The sequence below is a fragment of the Ranitomeya variabilis genome, chromosome 1 (genome assembly GCF_051348905.1).
Source record: "Ranitomeya variabilis isolate aRanVar5 chromosome 1, aRanVar5.hap1, whole genome shotgun sequence".
NCBI classification, from domain to species: Eukaryota; Metazoa; Chordata; class Amphibia; order Anura; family Dendrobatidae; genus Ranitomeya; species Ranitomeya variabilis.
This window is the reverse complement of record NC_135232.1, coordinates 630,503,170-630,529,312: the sequence shown is the minus strand read 5'-3', so window position 1 is coordinate 630,529,312 and position 26,143 is coordinate 630,503,170. Positions and strand designations below refer to the sequence as shown.

Below are 26,143 nucleotides of genomic sequence, written 5' to 3'. Positions count from 1 at the left end.
AGAGGAGTCTACTGGGCGTCTCCCTTTGGAGGAGTCCACTGGGTGTCTCCCTCTAGAGGAGTCTACTGGGCGTCTCCCTTTAGAGGAGTCCACTGGGGGGTCTCCCTTTGGAGGAGTCCACTGGGTGTCTCCCTCTAGAGGAGTCTACTGGGCGTCTCCCTTTAGAGGAGTCCACTGGGGGGTCTCCCTTTGGAGGAGTCCACTGTGCGTCTCCCTTTGGCTTTTCCACTCCCTTACTGGCTCGATTGACTGGTCTATCCCTATGTATATTTGTCCATCGAGCCAAGCTAGACTGGGAAGAGAGGGGAAACCACGTCTCACTGTTCCAACTCATTTTCTAAGCTATGTTTTATGTAAAACACTGCAATGTTTCATAGTAAAACATAGATTTCTGTAATGTGGCAGCCTGAACGGCTGTAGAGTTTCCACAATAAGAGTGGATATCTCATGGTCCACAAAATCTACTACACCCCCAAGAGTTTTTATTATTCTAGCTTATCAGGACCCGGTGTAGAACTCATGGTGACTATAATTGACCACCGCAGACATGCAATATGGTTTCCCCAGAGGGAGCTGAAGCATTATGGAGGGTCTTTAGACATACCAGTTGGTGTCAATATTTGGTTTGTCAATGATAATTTTAATGTTCATATTTTGTCCCCCCCTCCTTCCTACAAGGACTAATGGGATTACATTGTAGTGATTCAGTTTCACCATATTGAGGCTGTTTTTGTTAGCAGTTGTTCTGAAAAGGTAAAGGGAATCGGGTCAAGGGTCGTCAGAAAGCTGCTCTCCCCGCTGCAGATGGACTGAGAATAGGAAAGTGAATGTCTGGACGAGGCCTGTGTCAGGGAGATAAGGAACAACCCCTCATTTTAATAGCTATGATGATTGCTCAGAAAGGAACAGCTGTCTCCTCTCGTTCTGCAGCTTAAACTAAGGCCCTGGAACTCCCTATGGTTTTACATTCCACAGCAGGCTACAGAACCTACAAATATAGGACGGATCATCCAGAACACAATGAGAACCATTAACTCTTTTTATCACCACAAGAACATTGCCATAATATGCATAATTTATTTTATCATTTTCCAAACAATTATCTTTTTTTATGGTACATTTCTAATGCAATATTATTATTATTATTATTATTATTATTATTATTATTATTTTTTTAAAACACTGCAGCCATATGTTGGGTGGAAGTCAAAAGCAAGTTATGAAATGCTGGTCACGCGCTGCATTTTTACAGGTGTTTTTTTTTTTTTTTTTTTAAACTGCATGTTCTAGATGTTTTTTTTTCTTCTAATTGATGGGGTTTCTCTACCATAGGCTCCACTCTTCTATTCTTTAAAGAAAAGGGTATTAATATGCCTTATGATACGAACAAAGCTATAACAACAATATCTCTCTTATTCTCCTGAAGAAGTAAAAATGCGAAACGCGTCAAGAATAAGCCACTGACACCCTCCTCTGAATACTGGATTCCTTTATTGGTTATAATACTGCCAGTGCTCCAAATTCTGCTACAAAATCCACATGAAAAATCGTTTAAAAATAGTCTGAATAATCTTCCTATTGATTTAGGTGGGAAAACACACCAACAGTGCTCATGGTGGTGGTATTCTTGAGGCATTATTGTTAGAAAAAATGCTGTGACTGCTGAAGAGTAAAACATCCCAAACACAAAGGCCTTGCCTAAAAAAAAAAAAAAAAAATGCAATTATTTATTTATTTTAGGTGGGGTGGACCATGTAAAAATTAAAAAAAAAAAAAAAGTCCATATCTTTTATCATGATCCTTTAAGAAATATTGTGACGACATGATCAATGAATCACATATAGCAAAGCAAAGTCAGGTACCTATACACATTGGGGCATATTTATCAAACTAAATACATTCCAAAGTCTAATTGCCTGGTTCATCAAGGCAATTTTGCCATAAAACACCTTGAAATGTTGCAATCAACTCAAAAGTGCTGCAGAAAAAAATGCCACTTTTGGAGTTCTTACACAAGTTTTGGCTAGCTCCGACAACATGGATGGGGCATGGCAAATCTCTCCAGGAAGATGCATAATTCATGCCTCAAATTGCGCCAAACCCGTATTTTAGTCCCTAAGACTTTAACGTTTTTGGTCAGGGCACGATGGTTGTAAGATGTGCCTAATTCACTAAGTAGTGTGCACCTTACCCCAGCCATGCCTTCATTAACATAGGTGTGCACAACGCCAGTTTTAATTAGTCGGACCCAAAGTAAAAGTTAGAAAGTGCCAATAAATATGTATAAAAGATCATAACAATGACATAAAAAAATATGCTATTTTATGCCTTATTTGACCAAAAAATGCAACCAAAAAAGCGAAAGTTCCCTAAAAGGGACTCAGCCATCAAGCTTTTGCTGCCGCATCTGAGAGCAGCGTAATGTAGGGACAGAGACCTTGATTCCAGCAATGTATCACTTAGATTACTGGGTGCAGCAGTTGTGATACATTCAGAGTTTTTAGATGTAGCATAGAGCAGGGCTCAGAAAGCTGCCCCCACTAACACCACAGCTTTCGGTGTGCATTGTATAATGACGGTGAGCTGCTTATCAGTGCATGCGGTGGACTTGGACTAGGAGGCACCAGGCAGCTAGTCCTGCATATTCACAATCACTAGGTAGAACTGAGCCTGCTCACTGTGCTGCCATAGCTATGACCCCCATGGAGGGTAGTAAACTGCATACCCTTCGAATATAGGACGGGTCATGGAGATTGCTGTCTCGTGGGCCGACCCTAGCGAGGACAAGAATAGTCTATCCGCCATCTCCTAGAATGAGTTATTCCCTGGCAGGCCGTGAATTGATGGCCTTCGATGATCGCCCTACATGCAGCTGAAACTCTGTAGTCATGGTGATAGCCAGGTTCCAGCGGCATGAGAGCGAAATAAAATATTTAGCTCCCTGTCACTCAAATGGAAATACACAATGCTCCGTCGGCCGGTCGCCATGGAAACTGGCGGTGTCATAATGATGTCACATGCAGAAGAAGCAGGAATGAAAACCTATTACAAAAGGTTTCTCGCCTAGTCACCTAGAAAAAGCATCAATGATTTTACCATTCCAGCCCTAGTTGTATAGGCCCTCTTACCTACGGTCAATCCAACTTACCCAAAATACCATAACTAAGGTTTCCCCAAAAAATAAAAAGCAGCTTATTGTATGAAGAGTAAAGCCAAACAGAGATAGATATCACCAATACACCGCAGCTTTCTGAAAGCCGGAAATTTGCCCTTGGGTTGTGAAAGAAGCAAAATCTGGAGATTTCCTCTAAAACCGGTTCCTAAATATGTGAATGTATTGCATCGCCCTCTAGTGGTGATAACATAGAATAGCCGGACAGTACATTTTTCTTGCATTTAAGTCATCTTATTATTTTATCATTTAATTTTTTTTAATGAAAACATCTTATATATTTTGCAGTCTAGTGACAATCGTAGCCTGCACAATATCGATGCCGTAATACCACAGTATCTACTCTGTGTTATACATTCGTGCAAATTTTTATTTTTTTTTTTCGTTCCACATTCTGTTTTGGATTCTGGGATTTCTGCCCCTGTTGGGACAGATACATGCTGTGGGTGCATCAGTATGGTCGGCCCCTGGACTACACTCGTCACTGATTTGTTTTTATGCCATTGATAACATAAACGTAACATTTTAAATATAAATAAGTAATAAATATAAATAAAAACATTAACTGCTTGTTTAGTAACAAATGCATTCACTTGAGTTCCCTGCGCATTAGTAATGGCTTGTAATCATTTATTAATATGTATCGTGGCGCTGTCTCTTTAATCTATGTCCCAGTATTCATCCCACATGTATGTATTAATCCCACTAAAAAAAAAAATACCCCCCACCATCCCCATCTCCTTCTCGGTCTGGGATTATTAAAGCATTTGGCAGATTATACCAGCAGGAATCAAAGCATGAAAAGGAGTTTAAACCCTGCAGTGCATCTGTGCCGTGACACATTAACCCATTTACTTCCAGACTGAAAAGAAAGATCTGCTTTTCCTCAGGAGCATCGCCCAGTTTAGTAATGTCAGATTTTTCTTTCTTAGTATCCTAGTAAATGATCTGATATTCTATAGATGCAAGTGGGAAAATCATATCGGTAACCCAATTGATAATCCAAAATAATAATTGGTAATGGGGTTACCATGTGGGGAAGCTTGGGGCAGCCACATATTTCCCCTGAAATGGCCACTACAGGAGTAAGGTGCTATTAGTTGGCACCAATTCCTGTGATGCATGCAGTGCAGGACATACAACTTTGCATGCGTGTCGTTCTCCATTTCCCCCCCAAATTACATGTTGTTTTTCTTATCATGTCCTCATAGAATTAGAAAATGACAGGGTCACACATAATGTTATATTGCATATCATGATGCAAATACCTAATTTTCTATGTATTATTGTTTCTTAAGTGGTCCACTGCAGTTTACTGGCAATATATTTTATGTGATTGTCATTAACCTGTCACTTCCCCAAAAGCATTGATTTAAATACCTAGTAAAAATCTCTAAGGTCCCCTGATTCTGCTGCTTTTTTCCATTTTGCGCTGCGTCACTCCATTGCAGAGATATTCATATTTGTTGCTTTTGGAGCGCACTATGCACAATCTCTTATTGTAGCACAACTGGCCATTTCTTCAGAATCTTCTTTTGGGGTGTACGATTTCACAAGTCCCTCACAGTCACAACTTTGTAGCGTCTGAGACTAAGGGCTCCTTCTCACTTGCGAGAAATACGTCCAAGTCTCGCAGGTTATAACCCTGCTCTGGCGCCAACACTCCAGAGCGGAGCGTGCAGCTCCATGTATTGCTGTATGGCTGCACGCTCCGCTGTGGAGTGCCGGGACCAGAGCAGGGTTTTAACCTGCAAGACTCGGACGCATTTCTCGCAAGTGAGAAGGAGCCCTAATAGTAGTAATGGTAGCGTCTGGGAGGAAAGAGTGAAAGTGCATCCCCCGGAGAAGACTGTGAAGAAACGCCCAACTGTAGTACAAGTAGAGATATCACATACTGCGCTCCAAAAGCAACAAATGTGAATATCTCTGCAATGGAGCGACGCAGCGCAAAACGGAAAAGAACTTCAGACTCAGAGGAGCAAAGGGATTTTTAAAATACGTTTAACAATTATTTTTATGAAATTACATGTCCTCTTTAATTTTTGAATCCTAATTAGATGGGTAGCGTTTGAAAAGTGTTCATGCTTTTGTTAGTGACTTCTGAAAACGCACTTTGCTAAGAGTATGCCTTTTTTAGCGTTTTTTGTTATATGAGTCTACTTCAGACAAAAATGTATCCTTAAAGATATTAAAAACATTGCTTTAATTTCTATGTCCCCTTTTTTGAAGAATGTGTGTGCATAATAAGGGAAACTGAATGTAGCTATGTCATAAAGAGCATCCTTTTTACATCAACGTCATAGAAATGGGGTTGTGTTTCAACAATACAACCATTTTATCCCCTGTTCTCATCGGCCAGAGTGAAGTACATACAGATAAGGGATCTAAAATAGGCTTGTTCTTTACCCTTCACCATAATGAATATACAGTATGCACTGAGACTTTTCGTTCCTTAATAATGCTGCTGAGTCCTTTTTTTTATCATTAACGTTTGTCACAGGGGGCCTGAGGTCACTGTTTATGTGACACGTTACAAATAATGTTGGTATATTACTACGAAAAGTGGCAAGGGCGACACTACAAAATTTTGCAGCTCAACTTTACAAATGTGCTCCATTCCACCTGACTGGCGAGAAAGTGTTAAAAAGTGGTTTAAACTTGGGGTTAGATACAAGATCTCACGGGAAAGATTTCTTCTTTATCATTTACCCTGAAAATCCCTCCGCACACAGAGGATGGTGTCTGGGGGTTGGGGTGCAAGATAAATACAGTTTTCATCCAGTGACAGGCACACACCAGCAATTAGCCACTCGGAACAATTAGCACATTCCATTCGCCTGCTAATTGTTACAATTAAGACTCGTAATCTTTAAGCGGTTGGGGCAACACATTAAGATTTCATTATTTTTGTATTTCAATTCTAAAGACCTCTGAGCTCCCCGACATCTGGAGCCAGTCACCACTGAGCTGCAGCAGAGGCGGAGCGGCGTACTCCTACTTTCTCTGGAATCACTGAAATTAAAGTCCGCGCTCTCTGGGCAGTAAATAAGATGCTGGCAAGTGCCCATGCATTAAAAGAAGTAATATTCCTCAAGGCTGCCACAGTAGAATTGAAGGTTTGGGGAAAGTGAACTACATTGTATCCATCTTAAAAATCAACTTAGTAATCGATCTTGTATGACAGTGCTGCTGATTCTACTTCTTTTGTGATGCCAGGCAGGTTTTTTTTTATTATTACCGATAACAATCCGCAAAGCATCACAGTCCAATCACAGTGATGAGGGCTTTGATAACGCTGTTGTGTCTGTAAATAAGTAATCACGTCTCCAGCCGTCAGAGTTAAGATCATGCCTCCTGCTGTTATGCTTAGCATGTTTTAAAGGGAAGCAGAGAGGTAGGGAAAGAACACTGATTGTCACAATCGTTTCGCCCTGTTTCCAGCGGAGCTCGCAGCAACTTCTCTAGCAGTGATGCCTATACATACACACATACTTCTACGCTGGGTCCAATTTTATGGCAAGCCAATCATTTACAGGTAAAGAGACACATGAAGAAATAACAAAATGCGCTCCACATAAATGTAATTAATTTAATGATCATTTAATTGAAAACATAATAAAAAAAGGGACTCTCCTGGTGCTAGCACACACTACCAATATCCTGTAGGGCTGCCCATATTTTCTGCCCTAGAGCTTTACCTGATTCCCGCTCTTCTTTTCCCTAATGTGGTGTTTGTAAAGATGGGGGGACTAAAACGTGGTAACAGCATCCATGGGGAATGTGGTTCTTTTGAAATGTTTCAGTAGACCCATTATTGCCTTATTGCCCTTAAAGATCACATTGTACCTGTGTAATAGCTGGAATGGATAATACATTTTTTAAAATTTCTTTGCGCAATATACTTTGGTTTGTTTGTTCTTTGTTCATTAATTCCCAGTACATGTTTATTTAGGCGGTCTATATATAAATTTTGCAGGCATATCTGTTTGTGTGCCTCATTTTTATATATTTTTATAGAGCAAAAAATGTACAATTGTGACAATACATTATAAAATAGCAATTTTATTGAATAAAGACATAAAATATACTTCCAAGATAAAAAGTGGGTGATAACATTACAGAGAAAAAGGAAGTATAGCGAAGCACCTTACATCCAAAAACAATAATTTCACAATGATTAAGAAAATTAATTCGAGTACCATTATTTAAAAATGTATAGTAGATATATTACAATCAATATAGAGCTGGAGGCAAAGAAAGATGCCTGTCCCAAATATGTAAGCTGTGCAAAGTGCTAGTTAATAGGCATCAGTATTAGAAAGCCACTAAGATGTTATAATTGTGGGCTCTGAGTGATACTTATCTTAGTTACATCTGTATACATTTGTAAAAAACAATTATATGGCGCAAGTATGTATTACCTTCTAGTGCCCGATGCGTGTTTCGCCATTGCTTTTTCCAGGGGCAGCAACATGATCCAGCAGGACTTTCCAGTTCTGTAGTAACAGTTTTTATTGTAGACGGTGGTGTTTCCCCTGCAACGTGCTCACCGGCTGCTGTCTGATTCCTTTCTACTCAGTTGCCTTTATGGTTAAATGAGTCGTCTGACACTTTCAATTGATGAAATATACCCCTGGAAGAAGCAAAGGTGAAACCCGCTTTGGGAACTGAAAGGTAATACATACTGTACTTGCAGCATACAGTATAATATCTTAGAGGCTTCCTAATACTGATCTCAATGGTTTGCTGCCAATTATGTAGGCTATATATTTATAGATAATATTGATAAAGACTAATTTTTTTCACCTTCTCTGCCCCCTATAACAAATAACAGAACATAGAAGGATGTATAGCGTATATCAATCACAACATACATTTCACCATAGAGGAGATTATAAAGGATAAAGGATTACACACATGCTCATTGTGGCCCATATTTCTGTGCCTTTTTATACCCTTTTTTGTTAAATGTGTAAGTCTTACATTGTGAAATTTAATTAGTGAATTTGGCATTACCGCAAAAGGAGGCGCCTATCCTCTACTGGCAAATACATTGTGTCTCACTGATTTATACCGTGGTCCAAGAAGTACTTATCAAGACTTTTTTTTTTCTTTTGGCTTTGTGTGAGCACTTCTCAGCAGCATTTTAACACCGCTCTGTCCTGTCAGCTCAGTGATGATGATGAAGGACCCTGCTGTTCCTTTCAGACACTAATGAAGGCTGAAAGCTTTTAAACTTGACAACATTTTCCCTGAGTTTGTTGATTTACAGCTTTTACTTTTATTACCAATGGTAACCACAGCTCTGGCAGTGTGGCGGGCGTGCGGATCACCGCTGAGAATTGCTATGCCACTTTATGGCGGCAAAAGGCACTAAAATAAAGGGAGATAATTCTTCTTCTACTCACTGACTGTTTGCCGGCAAACTATATTGATGGTGTCTGTCTTTCTAAAACTCGTAGTGTGTACCTATATACAGAATATATCTGCCTTGTATTAATTGGAGTGATTTTATTTTCCTGTACAGAGCAGCTTTGTTCAGTGGTATACCTGACCTGAAGCTGCTCCATGGCGCGCACTGCACACAAGCGAAACACAGATACTGCAAGCAATTGTCCACTTGGGGTTATTGCTTCACTTTCTTTTGAACTAGTTTTGATCAATCCACCAATATTTTAATAACGGTTTTCTTTATTTTGTCATGTTTATATAGAGTCCATATGATTCAACCAGTTTGCTTCCTTGTTTATGTTTAGTTTATGGTATTCAACCATTGTGCTTGCTTATTTATTGACATCCAACCACTGTGCTTGCTTGGTAATGTAAAGTCTATGATATCCAAGCACTGTGCTTGCTTGGTTATGCAAAGTCTATGATATCCAAGCACTGTGCTTGCTTGGTTATGCAAAGTCTATGATATCCAAGCACTGTGCTTGCTTGGTTATGCAAAGTCTATGATATCCAAGCACTGTGCTTGCTTGGTTATGCAAAGTCTATGATATCCAAGCACTGTGCTTGCTTGGTTATGTAAAGTCTATGATATCCAAGCACTGTGCTTGCTTGGTTATGTAAAGTCTATGATATCCAAGCACTGTGCTTGCTTGGTTATGCAAAGTCTATGATATCCAAGCACTGTGCTTGCTTGGTTATGCAAAGTCTATGATATCCAAGCACTGTGCTTGCTTGGTTATATAAAGTCTATGATATCCAAGCACTGTGCTTGCTTGGTTATGTAAAGTCTATGATATCCAAGCACTGTGCTTGCTTGGTTATATGAGTACTATGGCATATCACCCCTTTGCTTGATGGGATATGTGCAGTCTATGGTATCCCACCACTGTATAGGCTTGACTATGTACAGTCTATAGTTTCTGGCCACTGTGCTCACTTGGCTTTGTAAAGTCTATTGTTTCTGACCTCTGTGCTTGCTTGGCTATGTACAGTCTGTGGTATCTCACCTCTGTGATTGCTTTCCTATGTACAGTCTATGGCAGGGGTCCCCAACCTGTAGTTCAGGAGCCACATGTGGCTCACGGTCTCATGAATTGTGGCTCGCAGCTGTCTGTCAGCTTGGTGCATTAGCTCCAGATTTAGTAAACTGGTATGAAGAGCACATCTGAAAATGGTGAAGTTTGTGAGCAGCCCTGCACAGAAGAGCAGATCTGGATGCACGTATACTGGTCTTAGGGGTTTTGAGATTATTTAAGTATGGTACGCTGGAGACAAGATGACACCACCTGTCAGAGGAGATGTTTGAAGCTGGATGTGACAGTGTCTTGGGAGTGCTTTATAGGAGAATACTGTATTGTAGGAACCTCTGGATCCTTTGTATACTGCTTTGGGATGATTGATTTTTGTGGAAAAACCTTGCTTACCATTATACCTGTAATGGGGGCTTTGGTTGCCACTATTGTGAGGGGGCGGGAACTGAATGTGGCTCGCAACCCTATCTCAAAGCTGGATGTGGGTCGTGACCCTCTCTCAGAGCTAGATGTGGCTCACGATGCTCTCTCAGAGCTGAATGTGGCTCTCAAGGTCAGAAACGTTGGGGACCTCTGGTCTATGGTATCCCACCTCAGTGCTTGCTTTTCTATATACAGTCTATGGTACCCCATCTCTGTGCTTGCTTGGCTATGTAAAGTCTGTGGTATCCAACCTCTGTGCTTGGTTGGCTATGTATAGTCTTTAATTTTTGACCACTGTGCTTTCTTGGCTATGTACAGTCTATTGTATCCAATCACTGTGCTTGCTTTGTTGTGTACAGACAATGGTATCCCACCACTGTACTTGCTTCAAAGTCCATGGTTTGCTTTAGGTACAGTCCATGGTTTCCCACCACTGTGCTTGCTTTGTTATGTACAGCCCATGGTTTCCCACCACTGTCCTTGCTTTATGTACAGCCCATGGTTTCCCACCACTGTCCTTGCTTTATGTACAGTCCATGGTTTCCCACCACTGCACTTGCTTGGCTACGTACAGTATATGGTATTCAACCACTGTGGTTTAGAGTCTATGGTTTCTGACCACTGTGCTTGCTTGGTTATATACAGTCTATGGTATCCGATTTACTTTGCTTGCCTCATGGTTCTTTATGTCTAAGGAGAAAAAAAAGCATCAGCGTTAACGTGATATATATGGTTTTCAAATAAAATTTGTTCTAGTCCTAATTAATCCACTCATTCTATGAATGAAATCACCTTTACTAAGGGTTTTATATAAGAACATTGATAACCTTTGTCTTGATCTAAGTGTAAAATAAGATTTTTAACAAAAATCACCTTCTTTTACAGGTACCACAGAGCGGGTCTGTCTGATCCAGGGCACAGTAGAAGCTCTCAATGCTGTCCATGGCTTCATTGCAGAGAAAATTCGAGAAATGCCACAGAACGTGGCAAAGACGGAACCGGTCAGCATCCTCCAACCACAGACTACGGTTAATCCTGACCGTATCAAACAAGTATGTGTCTAAAATCTAGAAATGTGCCCAGTGCTATTGACAATGATCTCACAGCATAGCCCTGAGCCAAATTTAAGTCCCCAAGAAAGGCTGAAATGAATCAGATTGCTAGCCAAGTAGTTTACCCCAGTCATAAAGAAATAAAATGTAACCTATCACTAGCTATGCTTCCAGTTTTCATAGTAGACGGAGGTGTTCCCCTACCACACCCTGACCGGCTGCTGGCTCATACCTTCTACTCAGTCGTCCTTATAGTTAAATGAGTCGTCTGACACTTTTAATTGGTGAACTATCCTCCCGACTAGCAGAAAGTGTCTGTCCAGGCTCAGCCCCCAACATTCCCATGTGATTGCCACTTGTACTGCAGCTTCGCCCCATTGACCTTACTGGACTAAGCTTTAGCACTAGACACAGGCACACTTGAGGTGTACGATGGAGATCTTCCGAATCTCATTGATGGCTGGTCCTAAGGCTAAGCCATTATGTAAAGTCCTGGACTGCCCCTGCAGCATTAGTGTGGCCATTTCTTTTGGTTTAGTTTCTAAGTGAACCCTTCAGAAGACTTTATTGTATATATGCTTGCTGTTATACTAGAAAGGATTTTGTGTCTTACCATGGTGGGATTTTTTTTTTCTACCTTTCCTGCTGAAACTGATTTGATTTCTATCACTAATCCAATCTCATCCATCCTCCTCTCACCCTTGCTGTTCCTGGGAATGCTTATTCCGTTTTCTTTTTCCTCCCCTACTCTTTTGGTTTAACTCCTTCGGTGCCAGACGAGTCTGTCCCACGTTATTTTCCGAAAAGGCCAACGCTGGCAGCGAAGGGGTAAATTTATTACTCAAGCTGATTGAATTCTGCTTCTGACCCTGCTTTGTTCTGCAGACATTGTCATCATTACCACCAGCCACCAAGTCCTCTCCATCTGACCCCATGACCATCTCCAGAGCCAGCCAGGTACAGTACCATTCTCCATATTTCATGTTATTCACGTAAGGGAAGTGCAGCTCCATCAACATGTCAGGGCTCATCGTCATGGACAGTATAATTTTGCAGAGTGCCAATGTAGGGATCAGATCATTGATATCAAGCATTATGTTAGGTAATCTCTGGTTGGGCATCTAGACAGGAAAAGACGGATATTTTATATTTTAATGGGCACATATATATTTGGGACCAAAATAAATGGCAATGAATAGCAAGTTATACATTATTCAGAAGTAATATATGCAACAGTTAACAAAAAGCTTGCTACCGTACTTCTTTCCTTATCGTAGATTCTGCAGGGTCCAGTGAGTATTTATAGATATGCTATGCTAGTTATCTAAAATACATTTTTCCATAGTAAGCTGAATAGGGCAAAGTTGGTGCCATGGGGAGGACCACCCACTGAGATGTAGCATAATGAATGCTGAAGCTAGAGATCATGGGATCATTTCAGAAAAGGATGTAGGATATTTCAGCCCCTTGTATAGTACTACAGTAGTTAACCAAATATGTATAGGATGCACCTTATACAGTATTTACTGCCATTTACAATAAAGCAGTTGACATTTTTCTAATGATCCATTACTTCCATTATTTGCATTGATTTCATTATTTTTAATTTGTTTCTATTAGATTTATTGCAACTTGTATATTTATTTTAAGTGTTTTCTATGGTAAGAAAAAAGACTGGTAAAATAAAGAGTTCCCGATTCAGTGCTGTCTTTCCCACATGTATTGGAGACCTAAATGAGATGAGTCAGATCTTTTGATGCTGAATGACCAGATCATGAAACAAAACTAACAGTAACTAAACCTACTAGATATCTAAAGCCCCTCATAAACATTAGACTAATCTCATCCGATCCTGCCGATATCGGCGGGTTCAGCCGCCGTTCTAATGGGTAGCGGAGCCCAGATAACAGATCTTCGAGAGCATATCCAATTTTAGAATGTCAATCGCTTTGTTCTCCCAGAAAGATGGAGTAGCCAGATATGTTTGGCAACAGCTCTCTCATAGAGTACACAGGAGCGCTCGGCCAAACGAGAGCTCCTATGTATGGGAAAGCCAGTCAAGATGGTCATTGGCCGAACTAAGCTTTGGCCAACAATCATCTAATGAGTATGGCCGATTTAAGTCTCCAGCTGAATGTGTAAGACTTGTCACCTGCACATACTGCTGGCCTCCATTGTCTGAAAAGTTCTTGTCGAAAAATAACCATGGATTTTATAAGGAGCTTCAGATGTGTAAGAGGCTTTCTTAGGAATTGATAGGCTATAAATGTTCCCCCCAGTTGTGTGCAGTTGTTCTAAAACCATACTGGTAGGTCAGATCCATACTGTACGTGTAATGGCAGTGACACTCATTCAGTCATTTAACGTAAGGATTTTAGTATTTTCTTAACTGGTAGTTAAAGGGAACCTGTCACCATGAAAATGCAGTCCAATCTGCAAGCCCCATGTTATCGAGCAGGAGGAGCTGAGCAGATTGATATATAGATTTGTGAAAAAAGATTCAGTATAACCTGTAAGTTAATAATTTAATCCTTTGCTTTTTGTAGGATTTTGGGTTCAGCGGGTGGTCCTATCAGTGATTCACAGCTATCTTTGTATACACACTTATATAAAGAAAACTGTAAGTCACTGATATTACCATCCACAGGACCCAAAATCCCAGAAAGAGCAGAGAATTAAATGAGTCTGTCACCCCCAAAATCGTATATGAGCTGTGGCCACCGGCATCAGGGGCTTATCTACAGCATTCTGAAAGATGAGAAATAAAGGTTATATTATACTCACCCAGGGGCGGTCCCGCTGCGGTCCGGTCCGATGGGCATCGCGGTCCGGTCCGATGGGCATCGCGGTCCGGTCGGGGCCTCCCATCTTTTTATGATGACGTCCTCTTCTTGTCTTCTTGCCGCGGCTCCGACGCAGGTGTACTTTGTCTGGCCTGTTGAGGGCAGAGCAAAGTACTGCAGTGCCCAGGCCCCGGGCCTCTCTGACCTTTCCCATTGCCTGCGCACTGCAGTACTTTGCTCTCCCCTCCACACGGCAGACAAAGTGCGCCTGCGCCGGAGCCGCGACAAGAAGACAAGAAGAGGACGTCATCTGATGAAGATAGGAGGCGCTGGACCGGACCGCGAAGCCCATCGGACCCGGACTGCAGTGGGACCGTCCCTGGGTGAGTATAATATAACCTTTATTTCTCATCTTTCAGGTTACACCGGGGGTTTATCTACAGGATTACAGAATGCTGTAGATAAGCCCCTGATGCCGGTGGCCACAGCTCATATACGATTTTGGGGGTGACAGATTCCCTTTGAAACACAGGTTATACTGAATATTTTCTCATAAAACTATGTATCTATCTGCTCAGCTCCTCCTGCTCTATAACATGGGGCCTGCAGACTGGACTTTTACATGGCAACAGGTTCCTTTTAACACCTTAAAGGGAACCTATCACCCCGTTTTTTTCGGTATGAGATAAAAATACTGTTAAATATGGCCTGAGCTGTGCATTACAATAGTGTAGTTTGTGGACCCCGATTCCCCACCTATGCTGCCGAAATACGTTACCAAAGTAGTCATTTTCGCCTGTCAATCAGGCTGGTCAGGTCGGATGGGCGTGGCTTCTTCCCCCAGATATTGCGTAGTTTTCCGTTGGTGGCGTAGTGGTGTGCGCATGTCCAACGTCCCCAATCCTGCACGGGGGGGTGAAAACAGCAGCGATGTCCGTTATTCCATTGGTGGTCGGTGGGCGCGGCCATCTTCCTTTGGCCGCGCGTGCGCAGAAGCGGCGCTCTGCTGGCCGCGGCTTCAGGAAAATGGCCGCGGGATGCCGCGCGTGCGCAGATGGAGATCGCGGCGGCCATTTTCCTGAAGCCGCGGCCAGCAGAGCGCCGCTTCTGCGCACGCGCGGCCAAAGGAAGATGGCCGCGCCCACCGACCACCAATGGAATAACGGACATCGCTGCTATTTTCACCCCCCCGTGCAGGATTGGGGACGTTGGACATGCGCACACCACTACGCCACCAACGGAAAACTACGCAATATCTGGGGGAAGAAGCCACGCCCATCCGACCTGACCAGCCTGATTGACAGGCGAAAATGACTACTTTGGTAACGTATTTCGGCAGCATAGGTGGGGAATCGGGGTCCACAAACTACACTATTGTAATGCACAGCTCAGGCCCTATTTAACAGTATTTTTATCTCATACCGAAAAAAACGGGGTGATAGGTTCCCTTTAATGACCTATGAAGTGATATGTCTGTCATAGATCACATCCCCCTCTTTGGTGCAGGCTCCGCCGTTGAGCCCGCACCTTTTCCGGCACATGACAACTGATCTTATCAACTGACATGTGCCCCTAACAGCCGCGACTGGAATCGCAATCCAGCTGTTAACATGTTAAATGTTGCTGTCAAACTCTGACAGCGACATTTAACATGGCCACGCCGTAAGTGCATCTTAGCTCCGCCCATCGGCGCCCATGTCACATGAACGCGGGTCGGCGCTCCTAAAAGATGAGCATTTTTGTTACACATAGCAGGGCTGAAGCACTGCTATGTGTAACACAAATTATCAGAAGATCGCAGCTTCAAGTCCCCTAAGGAGATTATTGAAGCAAGTAAAAAGTAAAAAAAAAAAGTTTAAGAAAATATTTTGTCCCATTCAAAACTAAACAATAAAAAAGAAAAACACATATTTGGTATCGCCGCGTTCAGAATCGCCCATTCTATCAAGATATAAAAAGAATGAATACGATCGAAAAAGGCGTAACAAGAAAAAAATCAAAACCCCAGAATTACTTTTTTTGTCGCTGCAACATTGCAATAAAATGAACGGGGGATCAAAAGATTGTATGTACCTCATAATGATATAAATAAAAACATTAGCTCAGCGTGCAAAAAATAAGCCCTCATCTAGCCCCAGATCACAAAAAGTTGAGACACTACGGGTCTCAGAAAATGGCGCCATTGGATTTTTATTTTCACAACTTAAAATAAAAAAGAACTTATACGTGTTTGCCATCTACGAACTCGTAATGAACTGGAAAATATAATGGCAGGTCAGTTTAGTATTTGATATGATAAAATCAATGATGTTGTTCAAAAGTAAAACTTGTCCTGTAAAAATCAAGCCCTCATATGGCTATATTGACAGAAAGATAAAAAAGTTATGGCTCTGGAAAGAAGGGGAGCAAAAAAACAGAAACGCAAAAATGGAAATGCCCCTGGTCATTAAGGGGTTAAAGAATATGACACAACAAGATTAAATCAATATGTCCCAATGTCATTTTATTTACCAGGTAATTTTGCTTTTTGTCCGAGATGCAAAGACTACATAAACCAGTTGCCCGGCACTTTCAAGATTACTGGTGTACTGTATGATGTTTAATATCAAGTATCCCTCACCAGAAGATCTCAATTTGGGTTACAAGCATAGCATGTGGCAAGGACAGTTGTGAGCCTCCCACCCCATGCCGAGGTCACTGCTGATAACCAGGCAGAGCTAATTAGATCAATCATTTCATTACAATGTTACATTACAGTCAATTACACTCTGCGCTCTTTGGTCCTGCAAGCGTTTTTGTAATTTATGGGTCTTCTTTTGCCTGCAAGCGCCTGTCAGAAGCTCCTCTCACTTCCTTTGTCCCCCCACCAGGGTAGTGCTCAACCTGTAACCCTTTTCAAACAAATTAGTTTTTTTCCTCCTATTCGTATACTTTACAAAATGAAAAACATGATGTCCTATATACAGTGGGGAAAATAAGTATTTGATACACTGCCGATTTTGCAAGTTTTCCCACCTACGAAGAATGGAGAGGTCTGTAATAATTTATCATGGGTACGCTTCAACTGTGAGGAAAAAATCCAGAAAATCACATTGTATGATTTTTACATAATTAATTTGCATTTTAGCTCATAAAATAAGTAGCTTATAAAATAGAAAAACAGAACATAGTATTTGTTACAGAAACCTTGGTTTGCAATTATAGAGGTCAGACATTTCCTGTTGTTCTTGACCAAGTTTGCACACACTGCAGCAGGGATGTTGTTCCCACTCCTCCATACAGATCTTCTCCAGATCTTTCAGGATTTGGGACTGTCAGTGAGCAACATTGAGTTTCAGTTCCATCCAAAGATTTTCTATTTGGTTCAGGTCTGGAGACTGGCGAGGCCACTCCAGGAGCTTGAAATGCTTCTTTTGGAGCCACTCCTTAGTTGCCCTGGCTGTGTGTTTCGAGTCATTGTTACACTGGAAGACCCAGCCACGACCCATCTTCAATGCTCTTACTGAGGGAAGGATGTTGTTGGGCAAAAACTCGCAATACGTGAACCTATCCATCCTCACCTTCAGTACTCTTCAGTTGTCTTGTCCCCTTTGCAAAAAGCACTCCCAAAATATGATGTTTCCCTCACCATGCTTCATGGTTGGGATGGTGCTCTTGGGGTTGTACTCATCCTTCTTCCTCCAAACACAGCAAATGGAGTTGATACCAAAAAGTTCTATTTTGGTCTCATCTGACCACATGACCTTCTCCCATTCATCCTCTGGATCATCCAGATGGTCATTGGCGAACTAAATGGTCCTGAACATGTGCTGGCGTGAGCAGGTGGACCTTACGTTCCCTGCAGGATTTTAATCCATGACGGCGTAGTCTGTTACTAACAGTATTGTTTGCGACTGTGGTCCGAACTCTCTTCAGGTCATTGACCAGGTCCTAAAGTGTAGTTCTGGGCTGATTCCTGACCTTTCTCATAAACCTCCTTACCCCACACCGAGGAAGATTGTCATCTTGTGTTTCTTCCATTTTCTAAAAATTCTACCAAAACTTGTTCTCTTCTCACTAATCTGCTTGCCTATTGTGCTGTTGCTCATCCCAGCCTTGTGCAGGTCTTCAATTTTGTCCCTGGTGTCCTTAGACACCTCTTTGGTCTTTGGCCATGGTGGAGAGGTTGGAGTGTGATTGATTGCGGTGCAATAAAAACAGGTAATGAGTGCAGAATAGGAGGGTTTCTTAAACAAAAACTAACAGATCTGTGAAAGCCTGAATTTTTGCTTGGTATGTGATCAAATACTTATTTCATACAATAAAATGCAATGTAATTACCATATGTAAAAATCATACAATGTGATTTTCTGGATTTTATTTTTAGATTCTGTGTCACAGTTGATGTGCTCCTATGATAAAAATTACAGATCTCTCTAGTCTTTGTAGGTGGGAAAACTTGAAAAATCAGTATCAAATACTTTTTTCCCCCTGTGTATCGTGAGGTCTTTAAACTGTGCAGGCAATCACACCAGTGCCATCCTGTAGAATAAAGAGATTATTTTATCCATAGAAATTCACAACTGAGAAACAGAGGTTTTGTTTCAGTTCATTAAGTGTTATACTTCAAATTATGGAAATCATCTTGCAGGGAAACAGGGGTTTATACCTTGAATGAATGGAAGTCATGTTAAAAAGAGTGGCACGATTTGGATGACCTCAGATTATTTCAGTATAACTCGGGTGAAATAGTAACATTATCTCTTCAGAGAGGAAGAGGACTTGAACTCTAGTGCCTATTGGAATTAGCAATCCTAAAGTCAATGTCAACCCTTTAACAAGCCGTAGGATAAAAGCTAAACTGGACACTGTTTGTAGACATGTTTCAGGGTGTTTGTCTCTCATCGGTGCAAAGCAAGAGGACTGCTTTCACAAGATGAGCGGCCTCTGACAGACGTCTAACTTGCGGGGCTTGTTAAACGGTTGATAAATACTTTTAGGATTACAAAATCCAATAGATGGCACTAAAGTTCAAGTTCACTTCCTCTCTGAAGAGACAATTTTCAAATTTAATTTCCCTAAGGAGCATTTCATAGGTGCATTCTGCTATTTAAAGGGAATATACTGCATTGTCTGTCATCAAGCACAACACCACACTGACCTGTCCACCTTGCTTGCTATTGATATAATGTCCACCTATCTTTCTTTCTCCTTTGGTTTCTTTCTCATGTTTTTCTGACCTCAGGTGAAGATCATCGTTCCCAACAGCACTGCAGGTCTGATCATCGGTAAAGGAGGAGCCACTGTGAAGGCAGTAATGGAACAATCTGGTGCATGGGTACAGCTTTCCCAAAAACCAGATGGCATTAATCTGCAGGAAAGAGTGGTGACTGTAAGTGGAGAGCCAGAACAAAACCGCAAAGCTGTAGAGCTTATAGTGCAGAAGATCCAGGAGGACCCACAGAGTGGCAGCTGTTTAAACATCAGTTATGCCAATGTCACCGGACCTGTAGCTAACTCCAATCCCACAGGATCTCCATATGCCAACACTGCTGAAGTTCTACCTACTGCTGCAGCAGCAGCAGGGCTATTAGGACATGCCAACCTCGCTGGGGTTGCAGCCTTCCCTGCTGTGCTGTCTGGATTCACTGGCAATGATCTTGTTGCTATTACATCAGCTCTTAACACCTTGGCCAGTTACGGCTATAACCTCAATACTTTAGGGTTGGGACTGAGTCAAGCAGCCGCCACAGGAGCACTAGCAGCTGCCGCTGCAAGCGCCAACCCAGCCGCAGCTGCAGCAGCCAACTTGCTGGCTACATATGCCAGCGAAGCAACTGCAGGTGGTGGCACTGCAGGGGGAGCGGCTGGAACGTTTGCACTAGGCAGCTTAGCTGCAGCCACGGCAGCTACTAATGGATATTTTGGGGCAGCATCCCCACTAGCTGCTAGCGCCATTTTGGGCACTGAGAAGTCAACGGACGGCTCCAAGGACGTAGTAGAAATTGCTGTGCCAGAAAATCTAGTAGGTGCCATTCTTGGCAAAGGTGGCAAGACATTGGTGGAATATCAGGAGTTGACTGGCGCCAGGATACAGATCTCCAAAAAGGGGGAGTTTGTCCCCGGTACCAGAAACCGAAAGGTAACCATAACAGGCACACCAGCCGCCACGCAAGCTGCCCAGTATCTAATCACGCAACGAGTCACTTACGAGCAAGGTGTAAGGGCAGCCAACCCACAGAAAGTGGGTTAATTGCTCCTCCGTCCTACTTCCCTTTCCCAGGATGTTAACTTAATTGTCCCTTCCTCCTCCCTTCTTCTTTTCATGGATGTACTGTATTTTGCAGGAGCGATTTATATTTTATTTTTTTTTTTACTTTTCATTTTTGTTTTTGTTATTGGCAGGGGAAGTGCGCGTCGGGTTATTAATATATAATTATGCAAATGAACGCAACAGTGTTGACAAAGCGCATCTGTAAATAATACATGTTCTGCGGATGTTTTAGAGAGGGAATTTTTTTAGTGTTTTTTTATTTTTTTTTATTACTTTTTTTTAATTTATTATTATTTGAAGGATTTTTGACAGGTTATATCTCTCTCTCTCTCGTTGAGGTTTTATTGTTTACGCGTCAAAAAAAAAGTAAAAAAAAAAAAAGTTTTTGAAGCCTGCCATTTTACCAGCATTGTTGTAGTTGAAAATGAACTGAATGTAAACATGAAGTGACGCATAGGTTTTAAAACTCTGTGAGGGCTGACGCGCTCCAGCAACGCACTGCAGAGCCACGTGTTGCTGGTCCCTTCAGAAACCCGCACAGTTATCAGTATTAGTCCTAGGTGACGCTGTAACTGAACTACTGTTTTGCTGGGAAACAGCAGGGGGTCGGGTGGGTGAGTTACCTATAAAACAAAAGGGAGTAAAGAAAATCAAAAGCACTGTCCAACATCACTCATGCTTCCTGCCCTGGGGTGGCAGCGTATGAGGAAACACATGTTTTGGAATAAAAAAAAAGAAAAAAAAATAGTTTTAAATTAAAACATAAAAGAGATATATATATAAATATATATTATCTAAAAGCAATATAGTTGCAAAAAAAAGCACTGTAAAAATATATATTAAAATGGTTAAAACTGTGGAAAAAATAACCTTTTTGGTAAGTTTACAGATCAGTGTCTTCATAACAACCTGTATGACGATGAATATTCCGGCTGGCCAGGCTACATTTCTATCATCGCTGATCCCGTCAGATTTATCTCTTCTGATGGGTGACGTTTGGTTTTCATAAGAGCTGTGTCTGTTTTCTTCCTCCATTGGGTTTTCCCTCTTGCCCCTTCATGCTGAAACCCTTTAAATCCCCAGTCTCTCACCCCATCTTGTTTTAATTGCATTAATCACCCATGTTCTTTTTTTATCCTTCACTAGTTGACCTTATCGTACTCTGGAGAGACAATGATGTCACACGTTCAGCAACAATTGACAATGGCGGTGCCAGTAAACCTATTACTTGCCATTGTTCGGGGCTGTGGCAGCTAAATTTAAAAAATAAAAAGGCATTCCTCTCTATCATACAAACTCCAGCTTTGATTTTTATTTTTTTTTAGTAAGAACTAAGCTTATAAGTAGGACCGTTAGTTTATCATTTTACAATTAGTGTTAATGGCTTTCATTTGGGGTTTGTAGGACTGGGGTTTTAATTAAACCCCATAGTACCTGGCCAGCCATGCACCAGTTGATCCATTAACATCCTCCCTTTTTAGATGTAGTGCTGTGTTGTGTGCGTATTGGGGGATTTTCGAAGCCAAACCGCGCACACACGCAACAACTTAAAGTGCCAACTGTTAGCTGATGAGGTTTCATTATCTGCAACGACTTAGCGAGAGCGTTGCCTTTTAAAACGCTTCTGATTGTGTATAATTTTAACACTAGCGATCTCTTAGTGTTGTCAATGTAGATTTTACTGTGAACAGTATCTGTGATTTTTAGCTGTTTTTGATCCCTCCGGGGCTAGGCTACACCAGCCGCCGCAGGCTCCGATGGTCGTTTACCTGCATGTTCTTTTTCCGTGGGGCATCTTTATGTCGGCTTCAGTCAGTACTTCCCTGCATGCTTGTTTAGCTGAGGTAGTGTTCATTTCCGGCGTGTGTCTACCTGTCGCAGCACAGGTTCCTCCAAGGGCCATTTTATAAATTTTTATTTTTAGAATAAGCCTTTTTTTAATTTTTTTTGTTTTTTTGTTTTTTGTTTTCTCCAACTTGTCACCCCCTCCATGTTTCTGAGTGCCAACTAGCCAGATCATTCTGTTTAACCTCTGCATTTGGGCCACCAAACCACTGAATTGTGGTCGTTCATAAACCCAGCATCTTCTCATGCTATGCATGCAGTCGTAAATAAAAAAAAATAATAAAAAAAAAACTATCTAAAAAAATTCAATGGACAACAAAGTAATTAAAAATAGTAAATAATAATACTAAAAAAAATATATATAAAAAAAAAAAAACTAAAATGCTGGCTACCTCTGGATCATCAGGCTGAGAAATTCCCAAACAACAGTTTTCCTTCCATCTCAACTTCAATCCATTGATAACGTCCATCATAACCAACTCAGTGACATTTTCCGCTGCTCCTCCTGTGCAACTGATAACTGAACAATGATTGTGATGTCCTCTCGTCTGGCTTCTCGTCCAGCATCTCTCTTTCTGAACTGTGATCTTTTTTTTTGTTTTTATTTTGGTTTACTTTTCATTAAACGTAAAAGAGAAAAAAAAAAAAAAAGACCTTCATCACCATGTTAGTTTAACCAATAGTGTTCCATCTGTAGCGGACACTGAAAATGTGGATTATTGATTTTAAAACCTTCTTCCCATCAGTTGCTTTATCCCCAAACCTTCCTGCCTTACTCCTGTTGCAGTTTCTGTTCACTGTTATGAGCCCCGCAACTTCCGAGGGGCCGGTGACGCACGGCTGTATATCCTCACAAGCAGCGTCATGGGCTTCTCAAGCTGGGGGCGATCCAGCCATTCCAATCTGATGATCAAGTCTATTTCTTTTTTCTTCTTTCTTTACTTCCATTTTCACGTTCTCTTTGATTATAGAAAAAAAAAAGAAAAAACATTTTCAAAAAGAGAAAACTGATATATATTAAAAAAAGGAATGATATTGCTTGTTTTTAAAATGGAAAGAGCAAAGCTGTCGTACAACTGTGTTTTAATTGGTAATGGTTATTTATCGTTAATAGTCTCTGTAGCTCTGTAAGTTTTTATGACAATACAGTGTAACTAGTGGTTAGCCGATGATGCGAATATATTTACTCATATCATTATAAATGTGCTTTGTTCATCATGTACCATCACTGTCTCCCGTCTCATTATTTTCCTTGCATGTCACTAGTTTCAATTCATTTATAATACATTAACAGTGAATAATACCTATCAGATTTATTTTCCCCACTGTCCTGGTGTTAGCAGGTGCACCAACAAGAGCTCCAGGTCATCAGCTTTTCATGCTCAGATTTCCTTTAAAATGAACATGCTGCATTACAGACATTTTGCTAAAGTCACCGGATACCACCTTGATTACAGACGTCGGCCTCTTCTGACATGTTGTAGGTGGTATCCAGCAATGACAAAGCTCCTGCTTCTGGTTAACCGTGTGGTCAGATGGCAGAAGATATCATGTACAGTTGACAAGAGCTGCTCCTTGTCCGTATGTTCTTAAATTACTGCCTCTGTAGAGAAAAGCCTCCGGCATCCTCCGCGCCCATGTACATTGCAGCATATTCATTTTGCAAAAAAAAAGGCAGCAGAGTAAGTTTATCACAATAGTAAGAAAAGCTGCTTCAGACTTTATTAAAATAAAAAAAAACAAGGGCTGTGAGAAGCAGAGAGGTGGCTTCTAAGAGACCTATTTATTTTTGAAACTTGGGGGAAATGTTTCCGACCCTTTGTCATATCTCTCTATCCCAACAGACTCTGGGAGTCATACATTTCATTCACAGTGTTAATTACCCTGTACCATTTGGTTCAGGCTTTGTGTGGCAAGAGACAAGTGTTCCTTCAGCCTGTTACATGGACTCTCTTCTAGCCATCACTGTTGACATGTTGAAACCATCCTGGCAATAAGGCACCTTTTATCCTCAAGACGCACAAAAACAAATGTTTCTAGTATTTGCACAAATGCATTGCGTTGCCTTTTCACTACTCGTGGTTCCTTTTCTAAACGTTCCTCCAGAATGTCGAATAAGTCAGAATGAGAGGTTTCGCCAGTAGCCGTAATATGTAGTTTTTCTTCCATCTTGAGGGTCTCATTGATTCAATGCCACCTCAATGTAGCTAATCCCGAGTGGCAGAATGATACCACACCATTATGAACTGTAATTCTGAAGTGCCTTCTCGTCATTTTACAAGGTGCACAACATGTCAACAGCCCTTTAATCTCTGACACAGGAGGGCCTCCAAGGTATTTCATTGTAGTCCCTCTTCTGCAGTGACAGGGATAATTGTCCATTTTTATGTATAGCATTTGGGTATATTCAATGGATCCATTTCCTTCCACAGTCTAGAAAAAAAAAATGACAGAGCCACAATTGTAACTTCACCACAAGTTGGGGTGGGGGGGTTCACGGAGAAAGGTCTCTATGCCTGTCATTTCGAAATCATATCCAGCAGCACGTCTCGAAGCGAAGATCAACGCAGGAAGCTGCTTTTGTCTTGTAAAAGAATGCCCGACCCATTCATGTCTTGACAATGTGCTTCTTTACGGCATCACCATTAACTCCGCTTCACTCATAGACTCAGCACCTAGCTCCTCCTGTACAGTCTTACCCCTCCATCCCTCAGCACTATAGGAAAGTGATCAAAGCTGCACTAGCTCCTCCATCCAATCTATCTCCTTCCATCTATTAGCTGTTAATATTAGCTATAGAGCAGATCTTTTCATGAACGAGGAGTTGCTGCTGCATTGTTGATGGGAACGTGGTTTTCGAAGACCAGTTTGCTTCTCATATAATCATGGGTCAGATTTTCCTGTGGAGTTGCCATACTGTAAGACCATAATTGGTGATTTCAAAGCCTAAGGAAAAGTTCCAGTAAATACGAGCTGCTATTAGGTAGAATTTACCCCTGTGCAGATCCATTCGATTTTTTCTGTAGCTCACAGTTGTGGTGTAAACCAGTAGCTCAATTATGCCTTGACACACTCTAATTCTGTCCAAGCATTAGCTTCCATGCATGGACCATTGGGACTGGCCCGACATTTCCATGGATACTGAGACCCTGCCAGCCCGCTCAGCTGTTCTCGAGAATTCTCAATTGATCCTTTGCAAAACAGAGGAATTTAAATGCTAATGGTTATTTCAGACCCAGATTGACAGGGAATAAACGCATTCAGCAAGCACCAAGCTCTTCTCCGATAACAGAGGACCACAGTTACATTCTCCTGCAGTTTAGAAGGGCCCAGTGTTGGTTTGTCCGTGGTTAATGTCGTATTGATATTATATAATACTTGCAGTGTTCGTAGAGCTGTAATTATTCTGGAATACGCGCTGCTTAAAAAGCCACATTTCATTGAGAAGACTTTACTCAGGAAAATAAGTCACTAAGGCTGGAACAGAATCCAAAGCTTGGTATAAAAGAATGACATCTTAACGCATGTGTTCTAACAGGATTAACCGCTACACGTTGCATGAGACTAGACACTATCCTTTTCACACACTACATACAGTACGTCCCCACCGCTTTGTCTGTTGTGCATTTAGAGCGTTACATCTGGGTCCTTTGTAAAGAGAGCTGAGAAATACAAAGTTAGTTTAGTTTATATGTTGGCAAAGTCTATAAATTACAGTAAAGGTCAGCCCTGGTAGAAGACTACTGGTGTGTAAAATTTTTCATGTCCGACCATTCACAAAATGATCTACTTATCCTATCTAAGTACATATCTAATTATTAATTTGTATTCTATTATGTAATTACTGAAAATACTCAAGAACGTCCTTCCATTCTGGCCAATATAACCAGTAAAATTATTAATGATAGAGTTTTCTCAGGGGAAAAAAAAAGCAATCATAGCCCATGCTTAAAATATTTTGCTTGATCTGTGAGTGTCTGACTCCTGAGTCCCTACCTACCAATATGATTTTGCCTAAAATAAGGCAACATTCACATGTGTGAATTTTACCGCCTATGATAAATGCAGCTTTTTTCTTCTTTCTTATGTTTTGTCCGTATTACCTCTATTTGGCATCCAAGTTGCATCGTTTT

At 41.3% G+C, this 26,143-nt stretch overlaps 1 protein-coding gene across 9 annotated transcripts in view; it reads left to right on the top strand.

Moving 5' to 3' along the window:
* Positions 1–23,232, top strand: part of NOVA1 (NOVA alternative splicing regulator 1) — an 81,981-nt gene extending 58,749 nt beyond the window's left edge. For 5 of the 9 annotated variants that reach the window (XM_077260877.1, XM_077260873.1, XM_077260880.1 and 2 more), the window contains 3 exons: positions 10,963–11,129; positions 12,015–12,086; positions 19,137–23,232. In XM_077260877.1, the coding sequence (XP_077116992.1) occupies positions 10,963–11,129; positions 12,015–12,086; positions 19,137–20,144 (1,247 nt within the window). In that variant the 3' untranslated portion in view covers positions 20,145–23,232. The remainder of the gene's footprint in view (positions 1–10,962; positions 11,130–12,014; positions 12,087–19,136) is intronic. The other 4 variants (XM_077260898.1, XM_077260883.1, XM_077260901.1 and 1 more) reach the window with 1 other exon arrangement.
* The last annotated feature ends 2,911 nt before the right edge of the window (positions 23,233–26,143 follow it).